Raw genomic sequence first — 21,865 nt, 5'->3', positions numbered from 1 at the left:
CACCTGCAGAATTACAACCTGTTGCTGGTAACAACTTCACATGATGTCAATGAGTCTGGATTCAATGGCCACCGCTTCCAGCATCTCTCATAAACATGTAACTTTACGTTTCTTAATGTATCTTTACCTATTTTTTTTAGTTAGTTCACTGCTACTTTAATCCCAGCTGTGTGGCCTACTGGTTTTATGTCTGCCTTAGAGAGTTTCTTGTCCATCTGAACACTGATGTATCTGAATACCTAATGATGAGCACATCAAAAATGCATTACATTTGTTGACCGGCTGAGCACATTGCACTAAGTGATCTTGAGCAGTATTACTAAACTGGACTTTACTGTTATCAGAAATCTGAAACAAAGTACCAGAAGGAGTGGAAATTTTCACTGTGTTGCCGTTACACATTATAAATTGAAGTCTCACACTTGCAGCACATTAGCAAAACCCGCTTATCACAAAACAGACTGTCACATTACTGTTACAATCGTAGCATGGTCACCACACGGTCATTCCACACTGCAACTACGCGTATAATGTTACATATCCCTCCCTCCTGGATAATGGAATGTAGTCGAATTAAGTCGGGTGATGTTGAGGGTATTAGATTAGGAAATGAGACACTTAAAGTAGTAAAGGAGTTTTGCTATTTGGGGAGCAAAATAACTGATGATGGTCGAAGTAGAGAGGATATAAAATGTAGACTGGCAATGGCAAGGAAAGCGTTTCTGAAGAAGAGAAATTTGTTAACATCGAGTATAGATTTAAATGTCAGGAAGTCATTTCTGAAAGTATTTGTATGGAGTGTAGCCATGTATGGAAGTGAAACATGGATGATAAATAGTTTGGACAAGAAGAGAATAGAAGCTTTCGAAATGTGGTGCTACAGAAGAATGCTGAAGATTAGATGGGTAGATCGCATAACTAATGAGGAGGTACTGAATAGGATTGGGGAGAAGAGGAGTTTGTGGCACAACTTGACCAGAAGAAGGGATCGTTTGGTAGGACATGTTCTGAGGCATCAAGGGATCACCAATTTAGTATTGGAGGGCAGCGTGGAGGGTAAAAATCGTAGGGGGAGACCAAGAGATGAATACACTAAGCAGATTCAGAAGGATGTAGGTTGCAGTAGGTACTGGGAGATGAAGAAGCTTGCACAGGATAGAGTAGCATGGAGAGCTGCATCAAACCAGTCTCAGGACTGAAGACCACAACAACAACAACAACAACAACAACAACAACATCCCTCGCTATCAAACTGTTCGTAGATGTACAGAAAGTAAATATCTTACGCTGAGCTAATTATTCTAGTGTGGTGAACATTCGTATAATTTCATAGGGACAGAGACATTATATTACCAGGTAAGTGTTACTTATCTTGCTATGGCTGTCTCATTGTCTAGGATGTCAGTTCCCGTTTATGCTTTTCAATTAATAGGTCAAATGTTTTTTCTTTCAAAGTTGCTGGAATAGTACTGATTTTTGACATCATCACTATTTGTTCACAAACAGCTCACGAACAGATGACTACTGTCTCTGGTAGTCTTTTTGTTGTGCCCGTCTGAGACTCAACATCTCTGCTATGTAGTGAGTAGCAATCTATCATTCTCATAATATTGTCATTTCTATAAGTATTCCAGATCCTTCTAGAACAGGATGCAGTTCAAAAGAATTTTATTATGACTGTCTTAAATGGAATTACTTTTCTGGTATAATTAGCATAATTTTTCTGGAAATAATTATTTATATAAAGATTTATGTACCTAATAATTAATAATTAAGGTTGCCAACTTTGAAAATATAAAAACTATCAGCTTCCTGTCTTTGTATAATTGTCGACTGAATTATCAATAACAAAATTAGAGAAACTAAAATAGAAATTTTGTTTACCTGAAAACTGAAGCATACTAATAGTTTCACTGTAAAGTTATTTTTGACCCTTTAAGTTAACAATCACAGTTACTATTTTTACAGTCTAAGATTGCTGTTGTTAAATGGATCAATATGAGAAATAAAATTATATTATCACAAAAACAGTGGTTCGGTGATCAAATATACGCTTTAGATGTGGAATAATCAAACATTTCCACTGAAGTACGAAAGTTCTGAGCAAGCAAGATTCATTACAGCTAGCACACCTGCAGCTGCACTGCTGGTGACGAAACTGAGAAATAATAGGCTTCCTACTCACCACAGTGGCCGTGGCGATGACAGGGTGCTGGTTGCCCACGCCGCACTGGCCCAGCTTGTTGTCACCAGCTGCAAACACGGCACCCGTATCTGCAAACAACGTCACCACTTTTACCTCCGTGTCCAGCAGTCGTTCGCCCCATCGACCCGCTTGGCAGTTCCACCCCTTCCGGGGTGAGCCGGCAGCTGAATGCACGAATGCTTTATTGATTGGTTAAAAAAGTGCAACTGGAACGAGAATATAAAAAAAATCTCTGCAAACAATAACTGCTGCACTGCACATAAATGCAAGGTTCCAGAATTGTACGTCACGATCGGGTTTACGAGGCTTGCCTGTGCAGTCTTTCGTTTACTCGAAAAGGCCGAGACGACAAATGGAGTCTCCTGAGCTGTTTGGTAGACACTAACAATAACAATAAAAGACAAAAAATTTTCCAAGAAATCTAATGTATATTAAAGTATCGTATGAAAATATCAAATTGTAATAAATATTACTTATTTTATGACAGCTGTTGAGATATTGAGCAGCAAGATATTAAAAAATTTAACATTAAATTTAGAAATTAACAGTTTTAAATTATGACCTGCAATTTGTTTTTCTCCTCATCTTTAATATATGTGAACAGTATTATTGTGCTAACTACTGACAACCTTCACCAAATGTAAACAATTTGCACATTAAGTACTTTGGCAAGTGTCAGCTTCACTGCAAAATTTTGGTATTTTTATACACACAAGTTTAGTACAGAATCAATCAAACTGGAGTACTATTTCACATTAATTTGGCTGTGAAACACAATAGTGTATACCCAATTCTTGTTGTGTTTCATGTTCAACAAAATTAATATTAAATAGGCCTATTGCTAGAAAGTGAACCTGAAGAGCATTGTAATATTTACCATTTCTCTCAAAGTTTAAAATTCCATTTTTTCTGACAGTTATTTTTGGACTTTGCACACTTCACCTATCAGACACAAGAAAATCTAAATTATACATAGCAACCTTTAACTACAGATACAAACCCAGTGAGTCTGTGCAAAATGCAGTACAGCAAAATATGCAAACTACATCACACAAGATCTTTTAAAAGGTAATAAGCACCCTTTACGGCCATCTCTTCAAATGTGTTCGAATGGTAACCTGTGCGAGATTAAATAATATTGAGAATTTAACTGACGGGAGCCTTTTTTTGTACTTTTAGTATTTGAAGGTCAGCACCTGGACATCAATTTCCTACAGCAGTATGGTGTTAATTGGTTAAAAGACTGAATCACACTTTTTGAATAAAAACACCACCTTTTGATGTATGCATACAAAATGCCTTATTGTAACATAAAACATATATACAGCAATAGTACTGCTCAGTATCTAGAAACAAAAAATTATTTTATGTTTGACATTTTGCACTTTGTACCAAATTTTAATTTACTATGACTATCTACCTCCATTTTAATGTGACTGGAAAATAATAATGAAAACAACAACAACAATAAAATAACATTATTTTTATGATTCAATATTTATTAACTAGCATTTCCATTTACACATCTGAATAGCTGGGCCTGTCGAAGTGTCCAGTTCCGGCATACGGGGAGTCGTGCTAGCCTCAGATGGAAGCTGCCGCGTGGATTAATGACAGGCAGCCAGTATTTAGGCCAGCCCACATTTCAGTTTTTAAGTGCTTTTCCACATCGACCTAGGCAAATACCGACCCGGTTCCCACATCACGATTCAGATACAAGATAAGTAAACACTTTGAAATAGGCAGTGCCACATCTGACTGTGCTGTTCCACTAGATGTAGAGAGACAGGATGGGGAGTGGGGGAGCCGGCAGTAGTCGCCATCAGGAGTGAAGATCCTATCGTAATAACACCCCACATACGAGAACATTCGATTTTCTGCAAAACTGGAGAAGTACTGCACCAGTACCGACCAGGCCCGAATAAGGGGCACCGAAAAGGAAAAAGGAACAAACATTTCAAAGCGGCTGTTTTGTACGTGACACTGCTCAGAAATAATATAATCCACAATGATGACATTTTGAAGCTTTTTTGATAATTGGGTGGTACTCCTTTGGGAAAATGACACACGGACAATGACCTTCAAATCCTACAAATACGAAGAATACTGAAGACAGCCCCTGCGCAAGGCTGCCTGGTGAGACGTGTAACTACCACAGTTACTCACCTGGCAGATAGGGCCTGCGCACGTGCGCGCACTGCAGCAGACTCACTCAGCTTACCTGTCAGCAGCAGAGTATGGTTCCGCCCACACGCTGCACCGACCACATTCAGGTTCTTCACAGCTTCGATGGGTGTCGGTATATCGCGTCTCACCGTGTCCCCGAGACCCAGTTGCCCCTTCTCGTTTCGACCTGTCGGAAAGAGAGTTGGAACCAAAAATCAGATGCGTAAGTGAATTTTTCCTTCAGCATTTACAATGCAAAAAATTAGTGGTTAGCCGTAAAGCAGTAAATATCTACTTTCTGTACTTCAACCACTCAAGAGAATTTTTATTGCAATACTGCCTACATTACTGAATGGTTTCTTTAAATTATTATATTGCTGACACGTTTCAGTTACTATCATTAGAATACAAACTTAGAACCTGTGAAACCAACTTTCAGTGTCAGCTACAGGCAAGCCTGTGCCCACTCCAAAATCTGGAGATTAAAAATCTCCTCCACCAGAATCAAAACAGGGTCAAAAAACAACTACAGCACATCATTCCGAATGGAGAAAAATCTTCAGACGTAGAAGTAACTTCGCTCGTACCCTAAGGGAGTGTTATAGGACGTTTACTTTCCACAATATATATAAACGACACAGTAGTCGATGCAGAGAAGTTACGACGGTAGAAAATTCTGGTGAAAAGCAGAAGACCTGCAGAGTATTGACACTCGGTGTACAGATTGGAAGTTGACATTCGACATAAACAAATTTAGCATATAATAAAGAGGCAGAAAGACCCACCTTTCTACGATTACACGATTGCAGATCACTGGAAGCAGTTACATCCACAAAACATCTAGGAATAGATATACAGAGCAATTTAAACGAAATGACCACGTAAAAATAATCGCAGGTAAGGCAGATGCAAGAATGTGATTCACTGGAGAAATCCTAAGGACGTTTTTAAATGAGTCAACCAATTTATTGCTTCCTTGTGCATGTATCTGACAGGAAAAGACTACATAAAATAAGAGAGGTTCCAGGTAACACAGGGGGCTTACAAACAATTGTTCTGCAGTTGCCCCAGTATGTTCGATTAATGGTGAGCTTCTGAGTACACAGCAGACTTGTCATTTCCATTTTATGAGCAATATTTTGACGACCAACCCAGTTTTCATCACACACTGTGAGCTTTGCTGTTCGTGTGTAATCATCACCTGCACTACAACCCCACTGAACTACTGTCAATCCGGAGCCACTATTTACACCAAAGTGCCAAAGACACTGGTACAGGCACGCGCATTCAAATACAGAGATACGTAAACAGGCAGAATGCGGCACTGCGTTCTACGACATCTATACGAGACGACGAGTGTATCGCGCAGTAGTTAGATCGGTTACTGTTGCAACAATTTCAGGTTACCGAGTTTTAAGCAAGTTTGAATGTGGTGTTTTAGTCGGCACCCGAGAGACGGGACACAGCATCTACGAGGTTGCGACGAAGTGGAGATTTTCCTGTACAACCATTTCACGAGTATACCGTGAATATCGGGAATCTGATAAAACTTAATCTCCGTCATTGCTGTGGCCAAAAAAAGATCCTGCAAGAATGGGACATACAATGACTGAAGAGAATCGTTCAGTGTGACAGAAGTGCAACCCTTCGGAAAACTGCTGTAGATTTCAATGCTGGGCCATCGACAAGTGTCAGCACGCGAACCGTTCGACGAAACGTCGATAAGGGCTTTCGGAGCCGAAGGCCCACTCATGTACGCTCGACGACTGCACGCCACAAAGCTTTACACCTCACCTGGGCCTATCGACACCAACATTGGACTGTCAACGATTGAAAACGTGTTGCCTGGTCGGACGAGTCTCTCTTCAAATTGTATAGAGAGGACAGACGTGCACAGTTACGGAGACAACCTCACGAATTCCTGGACCCCGCATGTCAGCAGGGGACTGTTCAAGCTCGTGGAGGCTCTGTAATGGTGTAGGGCACATGCAGTTGGATTGATACGGGACACCTGATACATCTAGATATGACTGATGTAAGCATCCTGCCTAATCACCTGCATCCATTCACGTCCATTGTGCATTCCGACGGACTTGGCCAATTCCAGCAGGACAATATGACACCTCCAGAATTGCTACAGAGCGGCTCCAGAAACACTCTTACAGACTGACGGATGGCCCTACGGGATTTGTGGTGTCAATTCCCTCCGGCACTACCTCAGACATTAGTCTGAGTGCATACCACATAGTGTTGCGGTACTTTTACATGTTCGTGGGGGGTCCTACACGATATTAGGTAAGTGTACCAGTTTCTTTGGTTCTTCAGTGTATAACCGAATGAGAATCTCAATGCCCATTACGCTCTTTGATGCCCATTTGTTTTTCAGAGCCCATACTAATATTCCCTGAAATCTAAATTCTCCTCAGCATTTTCCAGCTTTGCCGGACCCATTGGCCGGCAAGCTCTGAATAAACTGAGTGCCGCACACAAGGTTTTGTTCAAATTTGAGCCTCCATCCTCGTTTATTAACATTTCTGACATTTTTATTTCGACAGTCCCTCGTCGAGGTGTCCTAGAAACTAGACGTCTGCACCATTATACTGGTCAAATCGTATTTCACTTCATAATTATAGTCGAAGCAGGGTTTGGCAACAGCTAATCTGTCATCGTTTAACTCGGGTGTATCGCTGATGCTCCTCGCATCTCTCCTCAACTGTTCTAATAGTTTGTCCGACATAAAACATGTCACATTCACGAGGAACGCAGTACAGACCCAGCGTTTGGAGGTCTGAATAGTTTTTAACCTTACAATTGTACCCTTGTCAGTGTTTCCGCAGGAGTTTACTGATCTTCCCAGACACTAGGCCAGTATTAGGTACCGTATTTACTCGAATCTAAGCCACACTCGAATCTAAGCCGCACCTGAAAAATGAGACTCGAAATAAAGGGAAAAAAAATTCCCGAATCTAAGCCGCACCTGAAATTTGAGACTCGAAATTCAAAGGAGAGGAAAGTTTTAGGCTGCACCTCCAAATCGAAACAAAGTTGGTCCATTGTAATATGAGACACAATTTAAGTCGAATGAATGACGATACAGTTACAGTAATTTGGTTCGAGTCGTAAGCTTAGCAGTTAAACTTTACCAGGTAGCCATTGCTATGCGTCAGGCGCTCCGTCAGTATTTGTATGGGTACCCTTCCTTTTTCACGCGCTTCGTCTGGTTTGAATCGATTGCTTATTTTGCTTTGATCTGATAACTGCCGTTTTCTTTGTTATAGGTGTTTACGCCACTCTAAGCTGAAAATGCATTACTGTACTGTGTCATGCACTGTTTGTCGTATTTTCATAGTGCGTGTTCACGGCCTGTCGCCGCTCGCGGCATGGCTTGCTTTTGTGCGCGCTACCGCCGCTTACAATTAAAAAAAAAGAGAGAGGAATCGTCTCATTAGCGAAACAATGTTAAGAGACTGCTATTTATTGTTACTTACACTGCTGCTTTCTTTGATAATAATCAACAAGAACCAAATAATAGACTGCGTATGATAGAACATGTTCTGAACGAGAGTTTGGCGAAAATTTTTCTCCGTTTGAAAATCTTTGCGGCCGCTTCTTTAGTACATCAAATTCTGCACAGAAATTAGTCATCTTAGGTTTAAAAATCTAGTCAGTTGCCGTGCTTAATTTCTGACTGTATCACTATTAGGCATAAAAATAATACGAATATAAACATGACACGATACGTATATTCTTCCGCGTTTGCTGTTGTCTCTAGTTTCGTAGCTTATTAGGCAGACAGGATTTAAATGAGATAGCAGCAAACATGAAATAATACATGGCAAAATGTTTATATTCGTATTATTCTTATGGTGAAGAGAATAGTGCATGTGATTCACATTTCATCAGGTTCCTATTAGCAACCATCTCTTCTCACAGGTAGGAAAAAATTCAGAACGTAGAGTTGGCCATATTGACAAACATCCCACACAGTCTTGCCAGTCGTATTTTCGTAGTACATTGAAATTCTGCTACATTCAAAGATGAACAATACGGAATTTGTATTTACTACGTTGGATAATGTATGAAAATGGTCGAAACTTGGGACGGAGAAAAAAAGCTCATCTTCCACCTTTTTTTAAAATTTCAGCAGAAGTTAGTTGTGGCGGCACATTTTTGAGAACTTCCGCTTGCTTTGCACTCGATTCTAAGCCGCAGGCGGTTTTTTGGATAACAAAAGCAGGAAAAAAAGTGCGGCTTAGATTCGAGTAAATACGGTAGTTACACTGACCAGCCAGAACATTACCACCACTGGCCTACTGTCGATATAAACCAGTCCACGCGTTAGCAGCGTCAACTGGCGAGAAATGACTGCTAGTAAGACAAACGCACAGTGCACGTAGCATCGGTAAGCGTGCTGCACCTACGTAGAATGGGGAAGGCGGGCAATCTACCCGAGTTAGACCCGGGGCAGACTGTGATTGCCCGGGGGCTCAGCACGAGCATTTCGGAAACGGCACGACTTATTGCATGTTCGAGGAGTGCAGTGCTGAGTGCCTTCGACGCGTGGCGAAACCACGTGCAGATGTCTTGAGGTCGGACGGCCACCCCTCGTACAAATGTCGGAAGTCGTAGGCACGGCAGTAGGCAGACTGGTAAAACGGGACAGGTGGCCAGCTGTGGCGGAACTAACATCAGACTTTAATGCCGGGTAGGTTACGAGTGTCCGAACACACACTGCACCGAACACTCGTGACGATCAGCCTCTGCAGTCGACAACCCGAGCACGTGCTGACGATATCACCACGACGTCGGCAACTACAAACAAAATGGGCACCGGATGTCGGCACATTTGCAAACCGTCGCACGGTCCGACGAATCCCGATAGCTTCTTCGTCGTGCCAATGGGAGTGCACGAATGTGTAATCTTCCAGGGGAACAGCTCCGCGATACCTGTACTGTGAGACACAGATAAAATGGCAGCTCCGGGAAACTTTCACACGGGAATCCGCAGGTCCAGCAGAGCCCGTGCGAGGCACCACGACGGACGAGGACCACAGACACTACTTCGTGACGATCACATTTCCCGATGGCAGTGACATTTTTCAAAAAGATAATGCGCCAAAACACGAGGCCAGGAATGTGACGGAGTGATTCTAGGAACACAGTGGCGAGTTCCAAACGATGTGCGGGCCCTCCCAACTCGCCGTATCTGAACCCGATCGAACAAATCCGAGATACGATCGAATATAGTGTCAGAGCTCATCGGCCCGCACCCTGGAATTTACAGGAATTAGGTGACGCGCACGCTCGCGCCTGTGTGTAGACGGGGTGCCAATTCCCTCCGATAATCAACGGAGGCCTCACTGCTTCCGTGTCACGTGTCACCGCTGTTATTCGTGCCAAAGCTGGACACACGAGCCATTAGACAGGTGGTCATAATGTTCTGGCTGATCAGTGAAAGCAGTTTTCCTGGCTGCTCTTTCAATGGCACAGTCTCAACCCCTTTCTCAGGCTTTCTCAATTTTCACTTCAACAGGTGCTCAATTTGGTGATCTAAGTACCAATTCAGCTCGCATATATACGAATTCTGTGGTGGCGTTCTCAATGTCTGAAAGAGGTCGTGGATTACAGACCGGAGTCTTTGGCCGACGGGCTCGAGGCGTGGATATAAAGGTCGTCGGTGTGCACGCACGGGTTTTCCACAACTGCCGACCTCGAGACGAGGCTGCCGGTGATGACAAACACGTACGGACAGGGGTCTGGAAAACTATCAAAATCGGAAGCCCGATCTAGGCCTTTAAATGCTGTATTTTAGATACCCTTAGCGGCTAATGCTATGTACATAGTATTTTTGCTACATGTTTTCTTCTTTGCTTTTCAGCCTATTTTTTCCACAACTGCTGATATACAAGTTGTATAGGTTAAATACAGTATTTTGCAACTGTAATGGACGTTTTATTAAGACAAACACTTTTTACTCTATTCTCGTCAGCAGGACGAGGAAAAAAATTACGGATTTTTCTCGGATTTCCCATTTAAAAATACACTTTCTCCTGGGTGAAAATACACTTTTTCCGTGTTAAGTGAGAATATACTCCTCCTCTGACCTGTAAAACTTATCAATCCTTTGAATGGTTACGGTTTTATACACCGGCATAGAATTTCGCATTTTGGAAAGATCTTTGATGTGTAGCAACATATGCGCTGCATACTTTCGTATTACGTAAGTATAAATGTGAGTTCCACTAAACACCGCATGTTACTTTCTGAAGCACTGAAATTGAGATTGCGATGCTCTTTTGTAAGCCAGTTCTGGCTCGTGTCACATGATCTCGCCAGCCAATTCAGAGCATAGAACACGGGATGTAGTCAGCCAATAGTAATATCACTGTTAAGTAGCGTGTACACACAAACAGGAAAAGTTAATGGTTTAAATTAATATACACAGTGTTGTTACAAGAAAAGCAAAGCTTTCAAATATAATGAAGATTAATAAGCTGCAAGAGAAGCTTTCACATATAATGTTGTTCTTTTTTGAGCGTGTTACGCTTTCAGATACATCACACAAATGTGCCAGTAACATTTTTAATAATGACATAAATGTTTGATCTTCTGGGCTCAAAATTTTTCTTAACGATCGTCCTCAATGAGTTCATTTTTAAATGAGAGTCAAACAATTTGTGATTTAAGAAATTGACCATACATTCTTGCACATAGTTCAAATCCCGTTTAGGGAAATTTACTTTGAAAGTAACGCTTTTCCAACTATCATTCGCAATATTTTCCCGTGACCTCTTAGAGATAGGTTTGTTTCAGCAGTTGCCAGAGAGCACCAGGTAACAGGTGTCAATACACTCGCACAGCTACAATCACGCAGGAAACCTGTGTGTTCGTACGTGTAAAACATTAAAAGACCTTACATTATGTTATAAAAGAAACAAGACGTCAGAGAATACTCGAGCATCGGAATTTCAAGAACCATACTAAAATGCATAATTCAGCTTAAAGTGCAGATTCGTATGTCCAGATTCGGACATAAATTTTTTTGGGGTACCAGTACTGTATTCTCATGTTTGGTTCTTTATTATGGCATAATGCCGTAAGTGCTAGAAGATGAAAACGCGCATATTAAACAGTTCGCTTCAAATACATTGATTGCCTCAACAGAAAAGATTAATAAAAGCCAAATTTCTTTAGCAAACAGACAAAAATAACTTCAATGTTCTGCAGGGCTATTAATGTTCGACTGTCAGAAAGATGGAAATGAAATAAAATCTGAAAATAATAACATATGTTACCCTTTCGTAATTATGTGAACCTATTTTAATTCACTTGATAGCTCCCGGCCACAGGACTCCGTTTTGTTTTCATTTGACGTGAAAGCAATAAACGAGGAGGAAACAGCAAAATCGTTACACTTATTAAACACAGGGCACGTTGAGACTATCCACCTCCCCATTACAACTCAGACTGCTCTATGCATCAGCCCCGGATCAACAATATTTTCGAACTGCAGCAATACTAGATGGTGATGGTCCCAGTAGCATATAGCTGCTTGCTGCGACTGCTTACACAGTCAACAGCAACACATCTGTAGCCAGAAGTGGAAGAAGGTACTACTCGTGTGCGACTCAACTGCACATGCACATGAGCCTGTTCACAACTGCCCAAATGAATCTAATGTTAACAGTTGTGATGTCACGCTCGTCGGAGAAAGGTTGTTATTATGAAGCATTGCATAATCTTCCTAATCCTCTGACACATTTTGCTGTTGGGAGACACACTTGTATGATCACTGTGTTTTGTTGTTGTATATGGCGCATTTGCTTTGCAACTTAAGTTTTATTTTGTTTCTTTCTTTCTTTCTTTCCTCTCTCTCATTCATGTTTTATTGCTGCAGTATTATTCTACAGGAGTGGGATACAGTACTATCCTTTGTTATTGTATTGTTTTGTACCAGGCAAAATTACAAAAATTTAACAAGAAACTAAAACAAAAAAATTCCTGGAATTCTAAAAAATCCTGGGTTTTTCCCTGATGGAAAAGTTCCTGGGTTTTTCCCAGATCTCCCTGGTCATATACACGCTGCTAATGTATCTTTAGTAGTCGTCAGGTTTTTAGTTCTTTACGCCATTCTCTCTGTTCTTCCACATATGTGTTAGATTTTAGCACACAGCACTTTTACCAACACTAAATACATTCATGTTTTTATGTTGTGAAGAACCACTGTCATCTCACCATTCTGTGTGTTTTGTTAAAATAAAGCAGAACAAAACTGGTCATATTACAACTTTCATTATAGATGGTATTTAACCTATATAATGCGACTACTTTTGAACATAAGTAATGTCACAAAATAACTGAAAATTTCATCCATCTATAATAATTTACTTCCAGAACAATTTAAGGGAAATTAAAAGATACGGCCATTATTGTAGTAGTGTCAGTGTGCTGCATATTATTAATTATGGATAAATAGGTGAAATGCACACCTTTTGTGGTGTCACCTGATTAGAAAAACTGCAACAGCTTGTGATAAATGCCTTTAACCTCGAGACGTTGTTTGGTTTGAAAGCAGTTTTTTCCTATACTTTATTAGTCAACATATGCAGAACGAAATCTTTTTTCCGCTCTCAGCATAATCTACCTTAGTATAGAGTAGAATAGAGGGAAACATTCCACGTGGGAAAAATATATCTAAAAAGAAAGATGATGAGACTTACCAAACACAAGCGCTGGCAGGTCGATAGACACACAAACAAACACAATACACACAAAATTCTAGCTTTCGCAACCAACGGTTGCCTCGTCAGCAAAGAGGGCTTTCTAGTTTTACCTTCATCTCTCCCCATATATTTTTATATTTATTTTCATTTCAGCCTCGTGTTCCACTTTCCACCTTCTACTACCATGTCACCCTCACAACACCTCCACAACGACCCCATTAAGTTTTATTTACATTCCCTCCGTAAACATGCCTTTGCCCTAGCCAGATTACACTCCCATATTTTATTTTCTCAGGCTTGTCTGACATTCGGCATCACCCCCAAAGGCCTCACACTTAAAGTTCCCATCTCTGGCTGCAACCTTTCTTTCCATCAGTCCCTATACCAGTTCCAAACCGAACAATCCATTGCCCTCACCCACCTAATCCTTCACCTACACATCCACTCAGCCAATCAACACACCCATTAACTCCTATCCTTAATAAAAGTCCTCAATCTTTCCTCTCCCACATCCACACCGGTTGTTCAGAGCATCCTCCTACAGGCCAACCGCAAATTAGAACAGCATGCCACCCTCCACCTTAAAAAACTATCCAATCTCCTGGTTTCCCACCACCGGAAAGGCAACTCACTCACCCTTCACAACCTTTCCAGCAAACCTCAACCTCCTCTCATTGCACACAAACCCAGTCTCTCCCATCTACTCAATCTCCCACTTCCAGCTCCACTCCCTCCAAAACCTCAAAATTCCAATCAACACAATCTGGAACCACAACACCCCAATTCAGTAGTTAACCTTTCCTCCAAACCTCTCTCCCAATCCGAAACCTCTGTCCTATCCAAAGGCCTCACCTTCAGCCCCACTCCCAGATTTAACCAAACAGCCCTCGTCAAAGATTTACTGTCCTACACCCGTACTCTCTGCTGGAAATATCACTTTGACATGAAGAAAAATGATCCTAATCCTACTCCTAATGATCCAACTCCCCAAGACACTATCCAAATTGAACCATGCCTGGAACAGTTCCGTCCTCCGTCACAGCGGGACCCACCTCCTCTTCCTCAAAATCACCCTCTCCTAACCTTCCAGGAATTTCCGACTTCCAGCCTTGCCTCTCAATCCTTCTTAAAAAACCTTAATCCTACTCCCAACATCACCACTGCTGAAGCCCAGGCTATCTGTGATCTGAAGGCTGACCGATCCATCGTCATTCTTCCGGCGGACAAGGGTTCCACGACTGTGGTACTCGATCGTCGGGAGTATGTGGCTGAGGAACTGCGTCAGCTTTCAGACAACACTACTTACAAAGTTTGCCAAGGTAACCCCTTTCCTGATGTCCAGGCGGAGCTTCAAGGAATCCTCAGAACCTTAGGCCCCCTACAAAACCTTTCACCTGACTCCATCAACCTCCTGTCCCCACCAACACCCCGCACCCCTACCTTCTACCTTCTTCCCAAAATTCACAAACCCAATCATCCCGGCCGTCCCATTGTAGCTGGTTACCAAGCCCCCACAGAACGCATCTCTGCCTATGTAGATCAACACCTTCAACCCATTACATGCAGTCTCCCATCCTTCATCAAAGACACCAACCACTTTCTCGAACGCCTGGAATCCCTACCCAGTCTGTTACCCCCGGAAACCGTCCTTGTAACCATTGATGCCACTTCCCTATACACAAATATTCCGCATGTCCAGGGCCTCGCTGCGATGGAGCACTTCCTTTCACGCCGATCACCTGCCGCCCTACCTACAACCTCTTTCCTCATTACCTTAGCCAGCTTCATCCTGACCCACAACTTCTTCACTTTTGAAGGCCAGACATACCAACAATTAAAGGGAACAGCCATGGGTACCAGGATGGCCCCCTCGTACGCCAACCTATTCATGGGTCGCTTAGAGGAAGCCTTCTTGGTTACCCAGGCCTGCCAACCCAAAGTTTGGTACAGATTTATTGATGACATTTTCATGATCTGGACTCACAGTGAAGAAGAACTCCAGAATTTCCTCTCCAACCTCAACTCCTTTGGTTCCATCAGATTCACCTGGTCCTACTCTAAATCCCATGCCACTTTCCTTGACGTTGACCTCCACCTGTCCAATGGCCAGCTTCACACGTCCGTCCACATCAAACCCACCAACAAGCAACAGTACCTCCATTATGACAGCTGCCACCCATTCCACATCAAATGGTCCCTTCCCTACAGCCTAGGTCTTCGTGGCAAACGAATCTGCTCCAGTCCGGAATCCTTGAACCATTACACCAACAACCTGAAAACAGCTTTTGCACCCCGTAACTACCCTCCTGACCTGGTACAGAAGCAAATAACCAGAGCCACTTCCTCATCTCCTTAAACCCGGAACCTTCCACAGAAGAACCCCAAAAGTGCCCCACTTGTGACAGGATACTTTCCGGGACTGGATCAGATTCTGAATGTGGCTCTCCAGCAGGGATACGACTTCCTCAAATCCTGCCCTGAAATGAGATCCATCCTTCATGAAATCCTCCCCACTCCACCAAGAGTGTCTTTCCGCCGTCCACCTAACCTTCGTAACCTCTTAGTTCATCCCTATGAAATCCCCAAACCACCTTCCCTACCCTCTGGCTCCTACCCCTGTAACCGCCCCCGGTGTAAAACATGTCCCATGCACCCTCCCACCACCACCTATTCCAGTCCTGTAACCCGGAAGGTGTACACGATCAAAGGCAGAGCCACGTGTGAAAGCACCCACGTGATTTACCAACTGACCGGCCTACACTGTGAAGCGTTCTATGTGGGAATGACCAGCAACAAACTGTCCATTCGCATGAATGGACACAGGCAGACAGTGTTTGTTGGTAATGAGGATCACCCTGTGGCTAAACATGCCTTGGTGCACGGCCAACACATCTCGGCACAGTGTTACACCGTCCGGGTTATCTGGATACTTCCCACTAACACCAACCTGTCAGAACTCTGGAGATGGGAACTTGCCCTTCAGCATATCCTCTCTTCTCGCTATCCGCCAGGCCTCAATCTCCGCTAATTTCTAATTTCAATTTGCCGCCGCTCATACCTCACCTGTCTTTCAACATCATCTTTGCCTCTGTACTTCCGCCTCGACTGACATCTCTGCCCAAACTCTTTGCCTTTACAAATGTCTGCTTGTGTCTGTGTATATGCGGATGGATATGTGTGTGTGTGTGTGTGTGCGCGCGAGTGTATACCTGTTCTTTTTTCCCCCTAAGGTAAGTCTTTTCGCTCCCGGGATTGGAATGACTCCTTACCCTCTCCCTTAAAACCCAAATCCTTTTGTCTTTCCCTCTCCTTCCCTCTTTCCTGACGAGGCAACCGTTGGTTGCGAAAGCTAGAATTTTGTGTGTGTGTTTGTGTGTCTATCGACCTGCCAGCGCTTGTGTTTGGTAAGTCTCATCATCTTTCTTTTTAGATATATTAGTATAGAGTAGCATATGATTAGTAAAATGTAAACAGTACCTTCATGTGTATGGTACGCTGTGTAAGGTGAATCATCAATAAATGGAACATGTTAAAAGATGTGATAGCATGCATTTTATTGTATTTTGTGATTTTTATGACATAATAGCCATATGTGTGTGCTACATATATGGACATGGCCATGTGCACAAGGTGCTTTATGAGTGTAAATGTTCCTTTCTGACAATGATTTTTGTAATGTGCCGTATTTTATCCACTAACATGACAACTTGGCATGAGGTTCCCACTCACAATGAACATGTTTTGTAACAAAAATTTTGAAGAACTTAAGATGACAGCAAAGTCTGTGGGAACTGGTTGTTGAAAATAAACAAATATTTATGCAACCTTGGTTGTAGAAAGCTTTTTATGAATTAAAACAGGTACCACCTCCTCATTTCTCAACATGAAAGATTCTCAGATCCATACCCGACAGAACAGTGCCAGTATCAGGAATATAAGGACCAGTTACAACAGTTGTGAGCCATCTTGCCCCTGGAGAGGATAAGACGACTATGAAACCCTTCCGAACAATCAGTGGATGCCTCCTGGCCAGAGAAGAAAAGTCATTTGATAACTAGGACCATACTGCCAAATTCTTCCTAAATTTTACTATTTTGTAATCCTCGAATTAACATCGTGTACTCTTTCCACCGATAGTTTCATTTCATTTTCTCCTCTTCTGCTGCATGCTTAACTTCTTTTGGCAGACAGTACATTTGTTTTGTCTGAAATAGAGAGAGAGAGGGATGCTATCAATGTAGTGAACACACCACACAGTTTATACGCTGTGACTCTTATTAATGTTTAACAATCTCTGAAGCGATTTACACGATGCTGAGACACGTAATTTAATATAAGACACACAGAGTCGGAAACGCGCGGAAATACATCAAAAGTGGATGACATATGTTGAAAGTGTGATGTCACCAGATGATGCACCTCGTCGCACGTGCGGCGAACGCCTATCATTCTGTCAAACCTCGTTATTCCGACTCGAGTCGAGCATTCGTGTCGGTGGGGCTCTAGGTCCACGTGGGTGACTTTAGTATGTGGAGCTCTGGGTTCGAGTCTTGTAGACAGTATTTTTTTTCACTCTTAGATAATTACCCATTTACAATGAGACAAGATTTATTATTTATTTACCTGTTTCACGGTCCATGCTGGTTCACTGCAAAGTACAGTACAACAAAAACACACAGTTATCAGGTCAAAACACACAGTTATCAGGTCACAACAAGTAAAAGAATACAAGCTTCAGAACTGCATCATTACCAGTAAATGGCCTGTGTTTTCCTTACTAAATAATGTCTGAAAGTAAAACAAGAAGGGACAAAAGGAAAGAAATAAGAACAATTTTTACTTGGTTACATCAAGGACAATAATTTAGTAACTGTTCGAAATTTGCGCCATTTTCTTGAATTTGGTGTTGTATTGCTCAATCGTCCCTTCATGCCCTAGCCCCCACTGCACATGACATGAGGTACATCATCTGGTGACAGTCACACGTCCCGTATTTCTCATCCATTTTTTGGGTACTTCCCGACACTTGCGACCCCCTGTGTCATGTTAAATTACTTGTCTCAGTGTTGTCTACATCACTTCAGTTTTCCAAACATTAATATGAATCACAAAGTATATTCCAACTGTCACGTGGTCACCATTGTAGTGTCACTGAAATGGAGCCTAATGTAGCACTATTATGAAAAACAAAGCAAGAGCCGACATTTCAGGACACTGGTAGTTCATGACATAAAAGATAGCAAAACAATTGAAGTTATTTTCTCATTTCTCCGTTCGAAACGCCTCGAGTGCTTAAACTTTATTGTGAAACCACGATCTAAGGATAAGAGCAGTACAGAACCTAGCAGTTATGAAGGTACAAATTTGCAAACACAAATTACATAGCGAATGCAACATCATACGACTCCAAATGACACAGAACTGAGTACGGCTTGAAACAATCACATCAGTGTTATTTTGAGTAATTATGTGTGGGATGATTTTATATTACAACAGCTACTGCTGGTAGTGTGTTTGGATGATGTTTTAAAGATCTCTCAATGTCAAACAAGATACTGTGTGTGCATACAAGTTGCAGTGACAGACAGGTGTACACACATCTCAGCTCTACGGTGGGCAGTGGAACCGTGACCAGAAGGCCTGACTACGAATATTACATTCGTAGAATATAATCTAATGAAATAAATACTTCACATAATGATCTTATATTGAATAATAACTGAGGATTGATTTTTATATTGGTAATCACTCCAAACATAGTCCAGCACCAGGTTTTAGTTAATAAACTTGAGTTGTCTGTAGACATCTTGTTGGAGTTGGGAGTGAACTGTTAACCCTAAGGGCTGTAATAACATTATTTCCTTTAAAGAAAAGTTTGCTAAAAGAGCTACATCTGACAACAAGTTACTAAAAGTTGTAGATAGGCACACAGATTAAAGTTAGTCAAAAGAAAGATTTCTCTAAACATTATCATACAATCAAAGTTCCTTCCCCATACTTCACAACTGTTCTCTCGTACCATCCCGGTCTCTGGTTGACTAGACTTTTCCAAAATAGATTCCAAATGGAAGGTGAAAAGGAGGAGGAGGAGGAGGAGGAGGAGGAGGAAATACTATGTACGAACTTTTTTCTCCAATAATAACTACTCTAATATCCAAATTTCTCTACAGTGTTCCATTTTTGTTAGTGCGTCCAGTGAGAAGCTCACCGAGAGCATCACGCATGGGCAATAAACACGAACCTTCAAATCTGGCTTACCCAAAGCGAGTGCCTGACCCTCTTCTGTGACGATGATATTGTGGGCAGCATTGCAGCCGGAAGCCACCAGCTTGACACGGACTCCCGCCAGTGGAGCGAATCTGTGCGGCGACCACAGGTTGCGACCCGAGGCCGGCCCCACTTTGCCCGCATTCTTCGGGGCCGTCTTGCGACCGGTCAGGTCCCAGTTTGTGCAGCCGGCAATTAGGAAGGTACCGCCTTCTCGACGCACCGGCGGCACGTCCGTCTGTGGAGGTATCGGTGTTTCTACCTGTAAACATGTGTGCCACACCTGAAAGTAAACTCTATGCCTCCTACACAGGGTCAAATATTAATTAACCCTTAACCGGAATCGATATTTTGACAAACGTAACTGCAATCGCGGGTCCAAATGGATCCTTGAATAAAAATTCGACATAATCCCCATACAAGATATAATTCATATGTAAATATGTAATGATTGTATTAAAATAAGTTTTGTTTCAAACATAAATCAACTTTTATTGAGCAAAACTTTTTCATAGTATAATTTTTTAATCTAAGTCCTACGTCTCATATTTTACATGAAATTTTAATAACTTGCTTTGGAATGCTACATGATTACAAAAAAGGCTTAGATTAAAAACCTAGATATAGCATGGGGTTTCTCATAACTTCCCCGTAACATAAATAGGGATTCTTTATGCCATCACTGAGAAACAAAAATAATGACAACGAAACATGGAAGTGTCCAAATGTTATCTATATCAGTACCTGAACTAAGAATGGCACTTGGTACACAACACTTTTTTTTTCTGCTCGTCATTTACAGATGAATTTAAGACATCTGTCACATTTTTGTGATTGTTTGCTGCCAGTTTTAGGACCACATAAATAACATCCTCATTTTCGTGAGCCACTTTGATTGCAAGGTGAATTTTCTAGTTGTAGGTCATTTTGTGGTTCATCAGCTGCCCCTAGAAAATTATCAATTCTACTTTTCAAATCTACTGAAAATGAAGAATACGCTATCTTCCTTTCTGTGATAAATGACCTTATCGAATTCAGTCCAATTTCTTTTATGTAATGATTACGTTTCGTACATTTTCCACTATTTGATGCCTTCCATAATACGAATCTATTTGCACTCGCAATATTCAATATTGTTGAAAAAATGACATGGCAATCGTTGAGTTCTTCTAGAGACTGAATAATTGGCGCATTTCTGATCTGATGTATCAACACCACCTTTTGTTTTGTTGTAAAATTCAATTATCTCAGGTTTTCCATTGTTGTCATTGACTGAATTGTCATGGTGCATTGTTGAGATTACCACTACACTTTGACTCTTTTTTGGGACATAATATGTCAATGTTTTATCCTTCACAAAACCAAATAACATAGATCCTACTACCAATCATTTATTGGCTAAAAATTCTAGTGGTATTTCCCTTTTATTTTTGCGCATCGTTCCAACATAGGTCAAACCATTTTCAATCAGTTTGTCAACCAACTCCACAGAAGAGAACCAGTTATCAGCAGTTATAGTTCTGTTTGTTCCAAATAAAGGTTCTGCAAGCTGCAGTACATTCTGTGTCGGAACTGAGAGTCGGCTCGTTTTATTAGCAATTGCTTTGGCCGTACAGATAAAAGCATTGTATAAATAGTGTGTTTTAGCGTCGCAAAGGCACATAATCTCGATGCCATATTTAGCAGGCTTCGATTTCATATAAACCCTGAAAAAACATTTCCATCTAAAAGGGCAAAGCATTTCATCAACTGTCAAATATTCTGAGCAGCTATAGTTTTTCTGACAGTTCTGAATGAAATTTCCAAATATTTCTCAGATGAGACCAGCGCGATCATTAGTAGTTCTTTCTTTCCTAGAATTCACATCAGCAAATCTCAAAGCAGATAACAGGAACATAAATCGCTTTACCGACATCGTTATTCTGAATATATCTCAGCCAGTTCCATCAGTTGCCCATAAACTTTACATGTCTTCATAGCCAGATTTGAATACACCTGATAATAGCAACAACCCAAAAAATGCTTTCATTTCCATAATACTCACATGGTTAGTGTAAGTAGCATTAGTTTTATACTTTTCTGAATATTCTGTTATTTTCTGATTAGTGCAAGTGCAAATAATTGCAGTCATTTCATCTGATATAAGCAACTGCCACGATTGGTGACATGTTCCGTTTCTCACGAGGTGTACTGATGAGACCAGGCAGGTGAGTGGTGATGTTGTGGCTTCTGACTCTGAACCTAGCTGGTGGGTGAGTAGACCACTTGAATCGATTTTTGCCACAAAAATATGCACTACTTGACAGCCAGCTATCTCTCTCTACTGAATCATCAGATGATGAATTATTTGAATCAGAAGAAATTTCTTGCTGTGTATTTTCGTCACTTATGTTTTCTTCATCACAAGGTTGAAAACCACTTAAAGATTCTGTGTCTGAATAATTTTTGTCTAGTAATAGTTCACAGATTTCTTTTTCAGTGAGGCCCCGCTGCACTGTGGCAA

The 21,865-nt window shown here is 41.5% G+C and overlaps 1 protein-coding gene across 1 annotated transcript in view; it reads right to left on the bottom strand.

Annotated features, from left to right (window-relative positions):
- LOC126108436 (protein RCC2) overlaps positions 1-21,865 on the bottom strand; it is a 97,137-nt gene that overhangs the window by 66,242 nt on the left and 9,030 nt on the right. The window contains exons 2-4 of the mRNA XM_049913653.1: positions 19,354-19,624; positions 4,428-4,559; positions 2,186-2,274 (exon numbers count right to left, since the gene is read on the bottom strand). Coding sequence (XP_049769610.1) covers positions 2,186-2,274; positions 4,428-4,559; positions 19,354-19,624 — 492 coding nt within the window. The remainder of the gene's footprint in view (positions 1-2,185; positions 2,275-4,427; positions 4,560-19,353; positions 19,625-21,865) is intronic.

This window comes from Schistocerca cancellata, chromosome 11 (genome assembly GCF_023864275.1).
Source record: "Schistocerca cancellata isolate TAMUIC-IGC-003103 chromosome 11, iqSchCanc2.1, whole genome shotgun sequence".
In the NCBI taxonomy this organism is placed as follows: domain Eukaryota; kingdom Metazoa; phylum Arthropoda; class Insecta; order Orthoptera; family Acrididae; genus Schistocerca; species Schistocerca cancellata.
Note: the sequence above shows the minus strand (reverse complement) of the source record. Positions and strands in the feature narration are given on the sequence as shown.